Source organism: Podarcis liolepis (genome assembly GCF_965112155.1).
Source record: "Podarcis liolepis genome assembly, chromosome: 13".
Classification (NCBI taxonomy): domain Eukaryota; kingdom Metazoa; phylum Chordata; class Lepidosauria; order Squamata; family Lacertidae; genus Podarcis; species Podarcis liolepis.
Genome location: NC_139573.1, coordinates 32,778,672 through 32,796,890, shown reverse-complemented (window position 1 = coordinate 32,796,890; position 18,219 = coordinate 32,778,672). Strand labels below are relative to the sequence as shown.

Genomic DNA, 18,219 nt, shown 5'->3' with positions numbered 1-18,219 from the left:
GCTTCTGAACCACTGAAGCAACCTGCGAAGGAGTCCAGATTGCTAACAAATGCTCTTTCCTACCTGTGCCTTAAGAAATAATGTAAGATGTATGTAAAAAGAGGAGCTTTTACTTCCGAATCAAAGTGGTGCCTTCCATGGTTCCAGTTACAGATGGATAGCCGTGTTGGTCTGCCATAGTCAAAATAAAAAAATTCCTTCCTGTAGCACCTTAAAGACCAACTAAGTTAGTTCTTGGTATAAGCTTTCGTGTGCATGCACACTTCATCAGTGTATCTGAAGAAGTGTGCATGCACATGAAAGCTTATACCAAGAACTAACTTAGTTGGTCTTTAAGGTGCTACAGGAAGGAATTTTTTTATTCCGAATCAAAGACGTCCTCCTTGGGACAGTTGAGGTGTACAAATCAGAAATCACAAATCCATTGAAAAGCTGATTTGTAAAACAGGAATCGAAAGACCCTGACTGCCACGGTGGGTGATGTGATACAAATTCAGAATTGCACACTGCAACTTTTGTGAAATCTGATGAACTGCTAAGCAGGAATTAATTAATCACAGTCACTTGAAGCCGGCTAGTGCCTTCAAAGGGAGAGAGCTCAGGTTTCAAGTGCTAATCAAAGGGAAACCAATTCATGAACTGGATTTGAGAATTTGAAAGATATTTCTTTTTCTTCTCTTTTTTTGGCTCTAAGATGAGTCCCTGAGTTTCTTGCCTCCAGCTCCCCTGCCTGTTCAGTTCAGATAATAAATTCCCTGTGCATGCAACAGATATGAAGCCCGGAGGTCTAGACATCTGCATGGCAACGATCATGCCATGCCATGTGGAATCCCAGAGGAAACGCAGTAGATTTGCTTAAAAATATTAAGCATTATCAGCATTTCATACTTTTTTTTAAAGAAGGATTTGGATTCTGAAAATGGATGGGTGGTAAAAAGAGTAGAGAACCTGAAATTGATAAGATTTGGCCAGCCCAAACTACAATTCCCATCATATCTGACCACTGCCATATTGGCTGGGGGTGATGGGAATTGGAGTCCCACAACATCTAGAAAGCTGGAGGTTCCTTACTCTTAGTGTATGGTCTCCTGCTCCTTCCATGGTTCTCTGGACAAGAATGGAAGGATGGGGAAAATAAATAAATCTAGATTTTGACAGCTACAAAACCCTACTTCTGCTTCCAAAGTAAATGAGGCAAATCTGCTACACATCTGCATAAACAAGCTCCATTTGCAGGCTTGTACCATTTGCACAACTGTGCAGTTTTAAAGAATCTCAATAATCACATCTCAATAAAGAAAATAAAGTACACAAAAAAAGGATAATAACATCCTACGTAAAGCCAGGGATGATGCAGGATTTAAACAAAATAATCCTCCTTTCACAACACCTTCACAGGTGCTGATTTCTCATCTATCTGTACAAAATTTGCACACTCAATTATTTGTTTTGAAAGAGCTCTTCAACTTTCAGACAATATTCCCAGCCGATCAAAATAAAAAAACCATGTCAGTCTGTAGGCGCTGTCATTATATTCTTCTTCGCCGGTTGCTGTTATTTTTCACCCACCCACACCAACAGTTTCCCTGTACCAATACCAGGAACATCTAAAACAATTCACAGAAAATAAATGAAATCAAACCCAGTAAGAGAAAATGGGGGTTGCTTTTGTCTTCTAGAGGCAGCAGCAAAGTGAGCAGGGAAGGAGGGCCAGTCCAGTGGGAAGTTCTACTGCACAAGCCCCACTGAAATGAAGAGGAGCTGTGCAGGAGCCCTGCTTGGTTTCAACAGGGCTTGCTCTGGAGAGCTTCCTGCTGGACCAGGTCCAAACGGTTTGTTAAAATGCCGCACAAGTGCCGGTGACTCATCCAGAGCGCCGTCTCTCGTGGATGTGGCCTAGCGCAACCCTGGCCACCGTCTGTTGAGGAGGAAGCAGTCATTAAAAATTAACGGAGCCTGCAGAGCAAGAATGAGAGCAAAGCTGATTCGGCAGTCGCTCCGTGGGGCCTCTGGGCTGGCCTGGTCCTTACCCAGCACTTTGGCTTTTAGCTGTAATTCTGGCATGCCCAAGACAGGACAGGACAATGGGTCAGTGGCAGAGACAAGACTTTAAACAAAATTCAGGTCCAGCTGACTGTCAACTATAGAAAACCCACAGAGGCAGGGTCTGGTATCTTGCCAAGAATCTACCTGCATGCTCTCAAACAGATTTTGCTTTCAACACTAAGGGCTAGAAACATGCAGTCTGTTGTTGTTGTTTTAATTACAGTGGTACCTCTGGTTACGAAACTTAATTTGTTCCGGAGGCCTGTTCTTAACCTGAAACCGTTCTTAACCTGAGGTACCACTTCCAGATTAGCGGAGTCTTTAACCTGAAGTGTTTGTAACCTGAGGTACCTGTTACCTGAGGTACCACTGTTTGTTTGTTTGTTTGTTTGTTTATTATACCCCACCCATCTGGTTGGGTTTCCCCAGCCACTCTGGGTGGCTCCCAACAGAATATTAAAAACATGATAAAAGATTGAACATTAAAAACTTCCCTAAACAGGGCTGCCTTCAGATGACTTCTAAAAGTCAGATAGTTGTTTATTTCCTTGACATCTGGTGGGAGGGCGTTCCACAGGGCGGGCGCCACTACCGAGAAGGCCCTCTGCCTGTGACAGACACACACACACACACAAAATGACCCTGTGTACTTTGCTCGCCTATCTTACTTACCCGACAGCCCCTTTGCCTACCCCCTTCCCCCCACCTGTCCAACTCCTCCTCTCTTTACCCCTCACCCACTCCCTCTCCTATCCCTTCCCAGTTCACCCCCAGCTTCCTTTTATAGCTCGCTACAACCCCATTCCCCTCTTTAAGCAAACACAATTAGGACTAGGTTGCAAGACAGGCAGTCCTGTTATCCAAGTCTGACTTTTTTGGGGGGGAGGGGGAGAAATACTCTGCAAATGCTCAGAGGCACTTTGTTCAGCATGTGTCACAGGGATCAGTGCCATCTCCCAGGTTAAGTCAGAATCTGCAAGGAGAACAGGGAAACAGTAAGCGATTGACATTCTTTTCCCAGTATGCCCACCTGTGAGATAATGGTCTGGGCAAGGTACATATCCTGCCCCAAATGGGCCACAGAGGACGGGTCTTGCTTCTCCTTTCCCTCATTAGTTCTTGCCAATGCAATCTTAGTGCATTGTCTCTTCATTCCCGCTGGGACTTCCTTGCCCGTCCCATGCTGCCTCTTAGCAGCAGCCATCTCAGATGCTCAAAGCACTGACATTCTCACCAAATGGAAGTCACTTTCCCAGCCTCTTTAGGGTCTTCAGAGTAGTCGAAACAGAAGAACCATAGTTAAGCACCTCTTCCCAATCCATTAAACAGCTCGCCTAGGCTGCCTGCCCCCCGTAGCCGCCTACTGGTGGCCACACGAACTGCAGCAGGACAACAGCTTTACATTTTTATGTATATAGGAAAATATTACAATTTTTGGTTGCTGCTTTAAAAACAGAAATCCACATTTCATGGAATCTCAGATCTATTCCAAATACCACACTCTATTAGTGTGTACGTATTCAAATGAATTTCACCACATCTACAACAAGGCTTTTAAAGTAGATAAATAAATACTGTTACAAGTTTTAGGGCCAGAGTCTGTGGGTGCAAATCAACCCAAAATCCTGGAATTTGTAAAAATTAGAATTAATCAAAGTTTGATTAAACTGAGCCAAACACAGAAATCCCTGGATTTAGTTTATGCTAATGAGCCAGGCCAGCTCAGCAGAGGTAACCAAGGCTGATGATGGCCAGTCATTAACCTATTAACAATGTCATTAACAGAGACTCTCCAGGCTGGACAGAAAATGGAGAGAGCCCCTCCCTGAGGTGAGAGATAGTTAGCAGAGACAAAAGGCCAGAGTTTCAGGAGGGAGGGGCAGAAAATCAGTGGGCAATGAGGTAAGCGAATGGGGGGGGGGATGTCAATTCTGCAAGCTGGAGGGGCCAGAGCATGAGGCGGGCAGTCTGTTTTATGCTGCAGAGAGGGTCAGATAATCTTAAAATCTGAGGCTACAGCAATGTAAGGAGCAGGACCCTCTTGGGATGTGAATATTCAGCACCTCCTCCCTCTAGGTTCAGGCTGTATATATGTGTAAATAAACCATACATCATGAAGACACCACAGTCTCTGCTGTGCCTAATTTCCAACAGGAAACACAAACCCTGGGGAAGCTCCTAGAACCCCTGGAATCTCACAGTGCTGTGGAGAAAGGGGTGGTGTGTATCATTACTATCAATCCCACAAATATTCCAGTCATCGCCTTCAACAAGACAGCACTCAGCTTCTCTCTCAGAGAATACTGATCCCCCCTCCTTTGCAGAGGGTCTGGGAAATTTTCAGGGTGGAAAGAAAACAAAACGAATTAGAGGGGGTAAAAAGGGCATCTTACCTTACAGTCCACACAAGATATAAAAAGGAAGGCTGCTGAATATGGAGAGGCTGTGTGAAGGACTCCGTATCTGAAGATGATTGCATGTCAACCTTATAAATGGAGAAGAAAGAGGCCTGCAGGGGCTCTCTGCGAAATGTGCTCTCTCTTTCCACTCAAGTCATTTTTATAGATCTGAGTCACCTTTATGCCTTCGAGAGAAGCCTTGTTAGTGTTCATACAGGATTTCTTTCATGCAAGCCTTGGGAATTAGGCCTCAAATCTACCAGTAAGTGCTCAAAAGCTATATCCTGTAGAGATGGCAGATGAAGTGGAGAGGGTATACTGGTCCCCCCCCCCCCATCATTCCTGTTTCCTCTCTTAAGAGCATGCCACTCTGCTTCTGACATTATATATTCCTTACACCTAAACAACAAGACAAAAAGCATGTCTGTGTAGAAGAAAAGAATAAAAACTGCTTGTATATTCTCTCATCTGACAATCAAATGCAAAACATTCCTCTGCAATATAATGCAGACATAACATTAAAATGTGGTTGGCATTAATCAACTCTAGTTAAGACCCTGAACTTTCTATGAAACCAGTTGGCAAACTAAGCCCTACACCCAGAGCAAGTGCACAGGGAGACAACAGCAAGACCTGTATATCATCTTGCAAACAGAGACAGAGAGTTGCCTTAATCATGGTATTCTTGGTGCAGACACTGACCTTTGACATTTGGACAATCAGATATGAACAGTGTTTGTGCCTACACACACAGCCCCTTCCCTCCTTGCAACAACTATGCCCAGAAGTCTTCAATCAACCTTATGTTTCCTATTACATATGACCTGAGAAACTGTGGTTACTGGGTTTGGAACAAGTCAGGATCTTAAACCAACTTCAGATTGGCTTGCTCTGATCCCGATAACCAGTGTTACCTGTTTCAGAAAACATGAGAAGCTATGGTTGACGGGAGGCTTTCGGGTTTATTGAGGTGTGCTGAGAAGGGGCTGTGTACAGTATATCTCAGTTGTTAAGATGAGATATGACCATCTGAACTGGGCCATTCATGCTTATCAATGGCTAACTCAAACCGTTTCAAGCCATGGTTTCACATCCTGGTTTCTTCCCCATCTTTAACCATGATTTAACTATTCAGATACTATAGGACCTACACATTTTTCAGTTCTTTATACAATCTCATCAATTTACATGGTGCTTTGCAGAACGACACAAACACCTTCTCTGCGAAGGTTGCAATCTGAAATTTGACAGGGCAGACACATCAGAAGGAGAGGAGGAAAAGCAGGGGCAGGGGTAAACAGGGGGGGGGGGTATGCATGCTCCAGTTCAGTTGGACATACTTAGGCTTAGATCTTGAAAGGACTGAACACTAAGGGGTTCAGACATAGCTAATAGTTTGAGAGGGACCCTGGCTAAGCTGTCCTCAGTGCCTTCTGCTATTGTGAGGCCCCTCAACAGGCACCCATCTTACACTGTTTACTAGTGTGGAGGGCAGACTGCACCACCAAGCAGAGCTCCTGAGCCATGCAAAAATATGTGTGCCAGCTGACACTGCCATGTTAGCAATGCAAGTCCCATATCCTAACATGCGTCCTGGGGTAGGGCCAACATTATTTTTTTTAAAAAGATATTTATTAAAGTTTCCAGTTTTTTATAAACAAAAAGAAACAACAAACATAAAAATATTAAAAACACATAAAATTCACAGCTTATTTTCATAACTTATTTCCCCGACCTCCTCATACCTCCCCTTCTTGTATATCCAGTTTAAATTATTTATACAGCAAATCCTTATCTCAAAGCATTACAGCTTAAAAAGAGCAAAAAAAACCAAAAAAGAAACACCTTATTTTCTCTTCAACATCTTAAAATATTATAACTTTAAATTCTTACTTATAAAAAGAGAGCCATTTTATCATAATTACAGCTTGAAACCACTTAATTTCAATCCAACATCATTCAACATTCCTTAATTTTACAATATTTTTGTAAATAGTCCTTGAATTTTTTCCAGTCTTCTTCTGCCGACTCTTCTCCCTGGTCACGGATTCTGCCAGTCATTTCTGCCAATCCCATACAGTCAATCAGCTTCATCTGCCATTCTTCCAAAGTGGGTAGATTTTGTGTCTTCCAATACTTTGCGATAAGTATTCTTGCTGCTGTTGTGGCGTACATAAAGAAAGTTCTGTCCTTCTTTAACACCAATTGGCTGACCATGCCCAGGAGAAAGGCCTCTGGTTTCTTCAAGAAGGTATATTTAAATACCTTTTTCAGTTCGTTATATATCATCTCCCAGAAAGCCTTAATCCTTGGGCACGTCCACCAAAGGTGAAAGAATGTACCTTCAGTTTCTTTACATTTCCAACATTTGTTATCGGGCAAATGATAGATTTTTGCAAGCGTGACTGGGGTCATGTACCACCTATATATCATTTTCATAATATTTTCTCTCAAGGCATTACATGCCGTAAATTTCATTCCGGTGGTCCACAACTGTTCCCAGTCAGCAAACATAATATTATGTCCAACATCTTGTGCCCATTTAATCATGACAGATTTAACCGTTTTATCCTGAGTATTCCATTTCAACAGCAAGTTATACATTTTTGACAAAATCTTAGTTTTAGGTTCTAACAGTTCTGTTTCCAATTTAGATTTTTCCACCTGGAAACCAACTTTTTTATCCAAGTTATAAGCCTCCATTATCTGATAGTAATGGAACCAATCTCTCACTATATTTTTTAATTTCTCAAAACTCTGCAGTTTCAGTTTACAGTGGTGCCTCGCAAGACGAAATTAATTTGTTCCGCAAGTTTCTTCTTCTTGCGAGTTTTTCGTCTTGCGATGCACGGTTTCCCATAGGAATGCATTGAAAATCAATTAATGCGTTCCTAGGGAAACCGACTTCAGACCAGGTCCGGGGACAGTCTGTCCCCCGACCTCTTCTGAAGGCTGGGGGGGGGGGACAAGGGCTTTTCTTTCCCCCCCCCAGCATTTTAAAAAACCCCGGGACAGCGGAGGACTTCTCCGCTGTCCGGGGCGATTTAAAAGCCCCTGGGAAGGCAGGCAGGGGGGACAAAGACTTTTGCCCCCCGCCAGCCTTCAGAAGAGGTCCTGGACCTCTTCTGAAGGCTGGCGGGGGCGAAAGTCTTTGCTCCCCCCGCCTGCCTTCAAAAGCTGTCCGGCCAAGGCTTCGCGGACCGCTTCGCCAGCAGCGGCAGCGCTGCCGCTGCTGGCGGAGCCTTGCCGGCATGCCGAAGCCTGCGTTCAAAAGCCGTCCGGGATAGCGGGAAGCGCTTCCCTGCTATCCCGGACTGCTTTTAAAATGCTGGCGCTGGGGAGCAAAGCCTTTCGGCCCCCGCCAGCCTTCCTGGACCTCTTCTGAAGGCCGGAGGGGGGGGGGGGAGAAAGGCTTTGCTCCCCACCGCTAGCATTTAAAAGAGGTCCCCGGAGATTTCCCTATGGGCTTTCGTCTTGCGAAGCAAGCCCATAGGGAAATTCGTTTTGCGAAGCGCCTCCAAAACGGAAAACCCTTTCGTCTAGCGGGTTTTCCATCTTGCGAGGCGTTCGTCTTGCGGGGTACCACTGTATCTCCTTCTTGTTCCAAAATTTCCCAATATTTTGGCCATTTGGCCTCCATATTGAGCTTTTTCTGAGCCTTTGCTTCCATCGGTGACAGCCACCTTGGGGTTTTATTTTCCAGCAAGTCTTTGTATCTTGTCCAGACATTAAACAATGCTCGTCTAACAATATGGTTTTTAAATGCTTTATGTGGTAGGGCCAACATTATTAACATGAGGACACCAGAGTGTTCACATATGCAATGCTGGCCTGGAGCTCCGCTCTGCGCTGACACCACCCACCTGAGCCACATCAGTTGCGGTGGTGGTGTCTTCAGCTCAGTGGCAGCTGGACCTGTCGATGCACAGGATTTGGCTTCCCCTCCCATTCTAGGTGCATTTTGAGGGAAGGGCCAAGGCTCAGTGGTAGAGTACATGCTTTGCATGCAGATGTTCCCAGGTTCCATCCCCAATATCACCACGTAGGGCTGGGGGAGAACCATGCATGAAACTCTAGGGGGCCACTTCCAGTCAGTGTAGACAATACTGACTCAGTATAAGGCAACTTTTTATGCTTCTGCGCCGGCACCATGTCTGAAAAGGTTTTGCGGACAAAGATGAATTTTGAAGATGGATTTAAAGAAAGAGAGAGCACATCACACAAAAGTTCCAGACATCGAGAGGAAGCAAAAACAATGGCCAGAGTCTGTTAAGAGAGGTACGATTGGAGCTGTCAGGCTTTGAGCTTCCTCTCCCTCTGTGCCATTAGCAGCAGGACTGGCATGCAGAAACAGAGCAGCAGGAGCTTTTCATGGCATGGAGATTAAAGGCACTGCCAGACAATCGCTTTGGGGTGCAATTCAATCACACACCGGCAAATCCAGGTTGCGCAATTACATTTGAGTGGGAGGTCTTGCACAACAAACTTGCTTTCCCAAAAGACCAGACTTTTTGCAGGAAGGAAAGTGATGGGGAGATGCAGCTTAAAATGTGAGGCAACACTTGCTTTGATACGTTGTCTAACCCCCTGAAAACAAACCACAATGAAGCCAGCCTCATCGAAAGACCCTCCAAACAAATCAGGAGGAATGATCCATAAAATGACTGGTAAAGTTTCAATCAGCTAATGAGTTTCTGCATCTCCTGTAAGAAAGCTGAGAACCCTTTGAGGTATACAAATTCAAACAGCATCATATTTAAATGTGTGGCCTAACCTATCCCAAAGGCTCAAGTCAGAGCAGGAAACAAAGCAGCAAGGCAAAGCAAACAAACTGAAAAGCAACTCTCTCCACCCCCCACCACCCCCAAAAAAGAACTGCAAGCACAATAAAACCAGGAGCAGCCACACTGGTGAAACAACTGTGTTACTGCAGCATTTAGGGCTTTACAAGTTATAACCACCAGCTTGATTTTTGCCTGGCATAATATGCATCTCATACATACTGTTGACATGTTTGCAAATGGGATGTGCTAAATTGGGATCATTCATTTGCATTAATTCAGACAGGTGTGTTCCCCCACTCTCCCCCCCCCCCTTCAACAGGAAATGCAAGTACAATAAGGCAAGGACAGGTTTTCCACTGTCTCTGTTTCTCCCTCTCACACCCCACCTCAGGCTGTATCCAACTAAGTTATACTCAGAGTAGACCCATTAAAATTAATGGATCATGTCCATTAATTTCAATGGGTCTACTATGATGAGGACCAAGAGGACTCTCATATTCCTACTTGACTTGTTGACAACACGTGCGCACACACACACACACACACACACACCTTTCTGCAATAAGGAAAGAATAGCAAGATGCACTGGGAAGTGTCCGGTAACAACTGCTTGACACGGTGTCATCTGACATGGTGTCATCTAACCTCTGCACAAATAAACCAGGAGGGATGGGCAATAAACAGGTCATTTGGAAGGGTCTTTGCTTAGAAGTGATAGGTGCACATGCAGCAAGGAAATTAATAATAATAATAATAATAATAATAATAATAATAATAATAATAATAATATATTATTTATACCCCGCCCAGCTGGGGCGCCTTCCAACAAAAGATTAAAAATACATTAAAACATGAGTCATTAAAACCTTCCCTAAACAAGGCTGCCTTCAGATATCTTCTAAACTTCATGGCGGGCGCCACTTCTGACAAGGCCCTCTTCGCTTCTCACAGGGAGGGAACTGCCAGAAGGCCCTCGGGGCTGGACCTCAGTGTCTGGATTGAATGATGGGGGTGGAGACGCTCCTTCAGGAGGAGAAGGAGGCCAGTGGATTCCAGGGCAGGCTGCCCATTCTGGGTGTGGGACTTGACAGGTACCCAACAACCTTGACCCATGCTACTAGCCCTGGCAATGAATTCTGGCAATAGGTCTATCTCCTGTAAGAACATAAGAGCCCTGCCACATGCCCATCTAGTCCAGAACTGTGTTTTCATAGTGGCCAACCAGATGCCCATGGGAAGCCCACAAGCAGGACATGAGCGCAACAAGCTCTTTCCCCACTAGTGTTCCCCAGCAAAATAGCCATCGTATCTAGCAGTCATTCGTAGCCTGGTCCCCCCCAAATCTATCTCTCTTGTAAAGGCATTCAAATTGCTGGCCACCGTCACACCTTGTACTAGCAAGTTTTGTAGTTTATCTCTGTGCTGCATGAAGATGTACTTCTTGACTCTTCCAACAATCAGCTTCATTGGATGTCCATTAGTCCTAGGGTTATGGGGGGAAAGCATGCACCCCAATGCCACTATTATTCAAGGCTGCTGGTCCTAGCCCCCACATTGAGATATGTGGGTGGGGAGCCTCAAGTCACAGGTTAAATTTGGCCCTCTGAGCCTTTATACCTGGCCCTTAGGAACCTCCTAGGCCTTGCCCCCTCCTAAGCAGCCATATTCCTCATCAGCCCTGCTCTGTGGCCAGCCTAACACTTTAGTCTGGATGGAATGCGTCCTTGAACTTGCTTGCCAGGATGCAGAGGCGAATGTGGGTGAAAGAACCTCTGCTACGATATAGGTAAGAGTTACACCCATTGCTCCGGCCACTTTTTCCCCTTGTCCAGAGAACGAAAGAAAGTTCCCCATTCCTAATGTAGGAAGAAAAGTAGCATGGGCTACAAAGATCCCTGATCTAGAGAGTGTTGTGCATATGGCTTTGCCACCTATAAGTGCCTGTAGACACGCAATGGTGCAAATGAGGGACCCCAAGCAATTGCAGGTGCACTAAGAGGTTTCCGGACATTTCTCCTTTGCAGGTGGCTTTTGCATAACCCAGCTGAGTGCACTGAAGCAGGATTGCTTTGAATTGTGCAGAAAAGCAAAGGCTTGTGTTAAGGCCATCCTAGGCCAAGCCCATAGGCGGCTGAACTTGAATGCAAGCTGAGAGGATACGTTCTCCTGTTATATCGGAAAAGGGGCACTGCTACACTCCAGCCCAGACTAGAGCTGAGAAAAGGAGGAGCCTGAAGCAGAGATACTGCTCTAGTGCCCAAGGAAAAGCTAACAGCCAGGGCCCAGTGCAGAGTGCCGATTATGCAGGATGGTGTTGCACACTTGTATTCTCTTCTGTGCAAAAAGAAGGCTCTGAGGTTTGAGCAAACACAATTCCAAGAAACTTGTGTCACTAGGACACGCCAATCCTAGTAAAAGGCTCAAAGCAGGAATTGGCAAATGTGTGAATTTTGGTTTCTCTTTGTTCCTCGTTTTTCCAGTTTCAAGTTCAGTTCTCCTCATTTCCACATCAGTTTGTGTCAATAAAATAAAATAAAATAAAACCCTCATGAAGATTTAGTAGCATTTTCATATGCATTCCACCAACATACAGATTTTTGCAAAGCAATTTCCCTGTTTTTGTATGCTACTTTCACCAGCACATACATTTTTATGCATGATTTATGCTAGCAAATGCACTTTTGTATGCGTTATGCTGCTGAAGAGCTGCATTGCAAGATTTGGAGAAATTGTGCCTCAGTTTGTGTGTTGTTTCAAAATGTGTAAATTAGGGAGGTTTGCCTTTAAACATGGAATGAAACAGATTTCTCTCCCCAACCCCAATCCCTAGCCCAGAATACCTTGCTCATAAGGGCACAAAAGGGCAATAAGAACCGGGAGGCAGAAACCCCTTTCTGACATAGCACACGCTCAAGGGCACTCTCATCTTTGATACTGCTTCACCTTTTCCAGCACGGCTGAACTCTGGAGTCAAGAGCAAGTTCTTCTGCAAGTTCTTATGACCTTTCGCTGAAAATAAACTCAGAGCCTTGCTTTCCTCTGTCCAGTTAAGCACATATCCTGTCACACTGGGGGATAATGTAGCACATACTGTCAGCCTCCAATGCAAAACTGGGGCAGAGGGAGAGCTTGAAAGGCATTTCACCCCCTTGCCAGAACGATTACGTTCCCCATGCATTTGAGAGGAAGCAAATTGCTTCTGTCTGCTAGCAGCATGGAGTCGGCCAACCTATCTTTTAATTTAGATACAAGTTTCTAACCTCCAAGGCATGAGGAGAAAAAACTTAGGCAGATCTCTGATTCTAAGAGAAGGTTTGCACAGGTCAGAAAATAAAACGGGCTGCTTTTAAGAGCAAACCGCAGATCTGGAACCTTGTTAGCCTGACACATACATGGCACAGTTAAGGGTTAACATTCCTAACCCAGTCTGCAACTTTCACTGATCTAGCCTTGAGCATTCCCCCCCCCCCCCCGCCAAAGCCCCATAGGACTGACTAATCTCTGGGCATCTATCCTTGCTTTCCTTCTGGAACCACGGAAGCCGTTCTTCTTGACCTGCAGCTCCATCTGCTGTTTTCACACTGCCTGTTTCGCCGCCACCAATGCTCAGGGAGAAATTGTGTGTGTGTGTCTCTGTCTCTCGCTCCCAGGCACCTGAACCAACTGCTACGATGGAACCAGGCTACCAAAACTAAAACAAGTGAGGGGAGGAAAAGAATCCTTACTATCTAGCAAACCATTTCAAAATAAATAGAGACACTGTTAATTCTATAGCAGCTATAAAGACCCCAGGGGGCAGAAGTGCACCCTAGGTGGTCCTAGGGTTTCATGTACATCCCCTGGCATGATTTTATGGGGAGCCAAAGGGGAAATGGGGGGCAGCAGAAAGAGAGAAAGGGGATGAGGGGGGCAAGGGATGTGTTGTAAGCTGCCCAGAGTGGGCAGGGTATTATTATTATTATTATTATTATTATCATCATCATCATCATCATCATCATCATCATCACAGGGGTTTCCCTGCCCGCATTTGACTCTAGCCTCATTCACTTTTGGCACCAGCCATGCCCACCATCAATATGCGGCCCTTCTCTGCCCCTGCAGAAACACAAAGCTGCCTGAAATGAGCTGAACTGATATGGTCAATCCATGTTTTCATCATATTGAACTGGGATTCAACCACTTAAGATTTTGAGGTGGGGCTTTCTGGAATTGGGTTCTGAGTTCAAGTGAAATCCTGATGCCAGTTCATTTATTACTTCTCTAACCATGATTCTGCCCGCCCCCAATCCATATAAATGAACCTGGGCTACAAATTGGTCTCATCGACACATCCCTTTAAACATCCCTATGCTTAACTATGGTTTAAAAGTGGGCTGAAAATCGTGGGCATGTCATGGTCCTTCCACACTCCTGCTGTGCCATGCTGCCAGGAGTGAAGCCACGGTTTGTGACTGTAGTTTCTTTCAATGTGGCAAACTCTGTCAGCTGAAATCCTCTGTTCTACTGGACTATTAAAGGTACAGGAGTCCCCTTTCCCTTTTTCACCGGGTCACTCTAATCCCCGCCCACTCACTCCCTTGGGAAATAAATGCTAACCTGAGCTTTGAAACTAGTAGCAGCTGAGACATTTGTCCTTAATATATCAGGCAATAAATAGCTGTGCAACTACATTAAGACTTCACTATCCAGGTCATAGGACTGAACCTTAGATCTGAAAAGAGGTTCCTAAGTTGAGCCCCGGATCAAATAAAAGCCCAAATGTGGAAATATCAGTGCTACTGGGGAAAGGAGACAAAAGCCCAGCAGAGCTTGAGAATCTGGCTTTCGGCAAGGCTGCTCTGTGCTGAGTTTCAAGTCATTAGGCAACAGGAGGGAGTCGAAAGTGATCTGCAGGTGATCACAGGCACATTACTCACAGCGCTGAGCCTGCATGCAGAACAGGTGCCTCTAAAGAAGTGCCATTCTCTCGCACACCTGGCACAAAACGAGACATGTATTTTTCAGCTCTCACACGACTAATTCCTAACAGTTTGTGTTACAAGCACTTAAGCATCTGTTCCAGAAACGGAAGGCACTACAGGACTCGAATCTCTTGTCGCAGGACAAGAATGTGTGAGCTCTGGCCATCACAGGAAAAATGACTCACAAATTACACATTTCTAAGCATAAAGAATACATTTATAAGGCTGTTTGTCGGGATTTTATTTCTTACACATCAGATTCAGCTATACAAAACTATCTTCCACCCACCAAATCGCAAAATTTGACTGAACTCCGCAAGTTCTTGCATGATTTCAGACGATACTGGTGCGGCTTCTGTGCCTGCCGCGGAGTGTCTACAGGACTACTGCCTTGGGGGCTTCAGTCACCTCAGTCTGCCTAATGGCAGAGCTAGCTCTGTGGCTGGGACTGTTGGGAATTGGAGCCCCAACAACATATGAACAGTAAAGGACCCCTGGACAGTTATGTCCAGTCAAAGGCAGCTATGGGGTTGTGGCGCTCATCTCGCTTTCAGGCCGAGGGAGCCGGCGTTTGTCCACAGACAACTTTCTGGGTCATGTGGCCAGCATGACTAAACCACTTCTGGTGCAATGGGACACTGTGACAGAAACCAGAGCGCAGGGAAACACTGTTTACCTTCCCGCCGCATCAGTACCTATTTATCTACTTGCACTGGCGTGCTTTCAAACTGCTAGGTTGGCAGGAGCTGGGACAGAGAAACGGGAGCTCACCCCGTCGTGGGGATTCAAACTGCTGACCTTCGGATCAGCAAGCCCAAGAGGCTCAGTGGTTTAGACCACAGCACCACCCGCATCCCATACGAACAGTAGGGGGAGCCCGAGCCAATGACAGGCAGAGTGGCTGGAGACGGCCAGAGTGGCTGGGGCAACCCAGCCAGATGGGCAGGATATAAATAATAAATAAAGTAGGATGGTGGTGGTGGTGATTATGATGAAAGGCCACAGGTTAGCCTCCCCAGGTTTTGAATATAGGTATACTTTTCAGAGTACTAAATCTGGATGTTTAGTCACTGTACATCTGTTGTTTGATACCATGTACTAAGCCTTAGGGTCATATCTGCAGCTCTTGCTGCAAAGACTGGAACTGCCTGGAACAGTGGTTTTCAACCAGTGTACTGAGGCACCTTGGAGTGCCACGGGCAACTGGCCTCTGTCCCTCTTTCCTTCCCTCCCTCCTTCTGATGCCGTCTTGAGTCTCTGCCTCCCAAAGGCTTGCACAGCTGTTCATTGCAGCAGCCCTGGCTACAAGCTGAATGGTGAATGGTGCCTCTGGGGCTGGCCAGGGAGTGCTTCCCAGGCCTCTGTGGGGCAGTGTGAGGAGGTACCTCTCTTTGGGGCAGGGGAGCAGCTCAGAGACCAGGGGTGGCAGCAGTGGCTGCCCAGAGGACTCCCAAGGAGAGGGGAGAGGAGAAGAGGCTGAGAGAACCCTCCACAAGGGAAGGTGTTCAAAAAAGGGTGAGAGGCTGCCAGCTCTGGAGGCAAGGGGTGACATAACTGGGCTCCTGAGCCCCACAGGGGTGCCGTAGAAAGGATGTAGTTGGTCAAGGGAACTGTGGACTCAAAAAGGCTGAATACCTTTGGCCTAGAATGTTATATTTGCAGTGTTCACTGACACCTATACATGCTCAGCACTGGAGGGAGTGCCACACTGCTATGCTTGGCACAGCAACACTGTGCAGGCACTGAATGGCCAGCTCCAGAGGTTGGCAAGGTTGGCAAGATGAGGTCAGAGGTTTTCAACCTTGGCACCCTTGGATAATTTAACGATTGGCCAGGGGTGCTGCAGGAGGACCCTCCCCTCTCTCTCCCTCTTCACGTCAGCCATCCTTCCTTCATATTTGCAAATCTCTCTTGATCTATCTCTCTGTCTCTCTCCCCAGCCCAGCCTGAGTCCTGCTTCTCCTCCTGCTTTCTGTCTTCCAGTCATATTCCAGATTTGATTCTCTCCCTCCTCCCCCTCCACTCTCAACAGGGCAGGGTGGGCACGGAACGGGGGAATCCCTGCTTATGCACTTCCTGTAATGGAACCCCAGTATAAGTAGCTTCCACAGGGGAGCCGCAGAAAGAATGTGTTTGGTCAAGGGCACCATGGACTCAAAAAGATAAGAAAACCCCTGCCTTAGGTTGTCATGAGACTCATTGCAGAGGACTGCAGAAGTTGAATAAAACCAATAAAGGGTATTTGCTTTCCTTTACCCTTAACTAGCCACCAATTTGCTGGTGGCAATGATCCAAAAAGCTGCAACCTAAAGTCTGAGTTTCATGGAGGTTGGGTAGCTAGTATCTACGTAATAATGGCATTGTGTAAGAAAACGTACAAACCAGCTTATATAATCTTGCAGAATAAGAATTACCAAAAATAAAAGGCTGTCTTACAGAAATGAAAGGGTCTTGTGCAGCATCCCAGAACACAAGATCTATATTACCAATTTAAATGTGTTTGAAACCGAACCAGTTTCTACTATGGCTTCCACAAAAGGACCTGGGAAATGGACGTTTCATGATGATGCTTGACAATTCCTTATCGGGTATCTCCAGTGCCTTATTGTGATCTGTAATCCCTCAAGACAGCTTAGTATACAATTTTGATTAGACCTGAAATGTGTACTTAAACTTATAATACAGCTAGACATGTCTCCTTGGGAAGCAGGACCAAGGTCTTGGCTATTCCATAAAGATCTCCAAAGTCCCGCTTCACACCACTTGTTGCCAGAACGGTGTCACCTGAATAAGTCCCATGGCTTTAAGGCAAAGACTGGGAAGTTGTGGTCTTCCCAATGTTGCTGGACTACAGTTCCCTTCATCCCTGACCATCAGCCATGCTGGCTGGGGCTGATGGGAGTTGTAATCAAACAACCTCTGGAAGGCCCCAGGTTCCCCATCCCAGATTTAAGGAATCAGGAGGAGAATGCTGCACGTACCAGATTAATTTCCTCGTTTGCTCCTGATCTAAGTGGGTAAGGAGGACTGAAAGAGTCCTAATTGGGAAAGTTGCATCTTGCCTATGTTAAGCCATGAACCCAGAGAAAGAAAACATTGTGAGTGTTGAGAGAGGAACTTGATTGAAGAAAGAAAGGCAGCTCTTACCTGGTCCCGGATCCTCTCCTGCTGTCCTCGGATGGCCAAAGCATGCTGGGGGTATTTGCTCTTCAAGTGGTCCATGAAGGCATCTCTCTTCCGTTCCATCTCAGACTTCTGGAGCCCTGTCAGGGCCTCCAGGCTCTGGGCAGCGATGACCGTGTGCCGGCGCTCCGAGGTGTGCACCAGGCCTACGTTGGAGAATCGGCGTGTGCCATTGCCCAGGGTCCGGTATTCCCGTGGATATTCTGCATCGTCTGCTGAGATCATGTGGGCGCTGGTCCTCTCGGGATCTACACGGATTGGGAGAGAAGGGAAGGAAGAAACAAGAGAGGGAGTCAGGGTACCTTTCTACTTACCTCACAGTGCAGAAAGGGGACCAGGGATGTCGGCTCTATAGGAAGGAGTGGGAGAGCTTTCTCAAAAAGGGGTGGGCAGGGTAGGGAGAAAGAAGGCAATCAGAGGCTATGTTAGAATGAAGTGCTGATCAGTCTTCAGCATTGCATGACCCTCCTTTTGGGATAGGGAAAGAACAGTCCCATCCAGGCACCGGTAGGATTTTCCCTTTGGCTGTGGTGCCCATTGGAACTGGTAGGTTGGAAGACAGGGAGGCCAACAGTAGGGGGAGCTAGAGCCAATGACAGGCACAGCCAACACTTTCTAGCTTTGTGTACATCCTCCTTCCTACTGAGTTTTACAAGGGCAATGAGGAGACTAAGGATGCTGACAGCCAGGGCCACTGCACCTGGAATGCATATAATTAGGTAGGCAGGCAAGTAGGGGCAGACTGAGGTTGGTGGGAAAGTGCCCCATTTGCCCTATGTCAGGCTTCCTCAACCTCGGTCCTCCAGATGTTTTTGGCCTACAACTCCCATGACCCCTAGCTAGCAG

At 46.2% G+C, this 18,219-nt stretch overlaps 1 protein-coding gene across 10 annotated transcripts in view; it reads right to left on the bottom strand.

The window, feature by feature from the left end:
- SRCIN1 (SRC kinase signaling inhibitor 1) overlaps positions 1-18,219 on the bottom strand; it is a 264,954-nt gene that overhangs the window by 131,258 nt on the left and 115,477 nt on the right. For all 10 annotated transcript variants that reach the window (XM_083469415.1, XM_083469417.1, XM_083469409.1 and 7 more), the window contains one exon: positions 17,338-17,621. In XM_083469415.1, coding sequence (XP_083325541.1) covers positions 17,338-17,598 — 261 coding nt within the window. In that variant the 5' untranslated portion in view covers positions 17,599-17,621. The remainder of the gene's footprint in view (positions 1-17,337; positions 17,622-18,219) is intronic.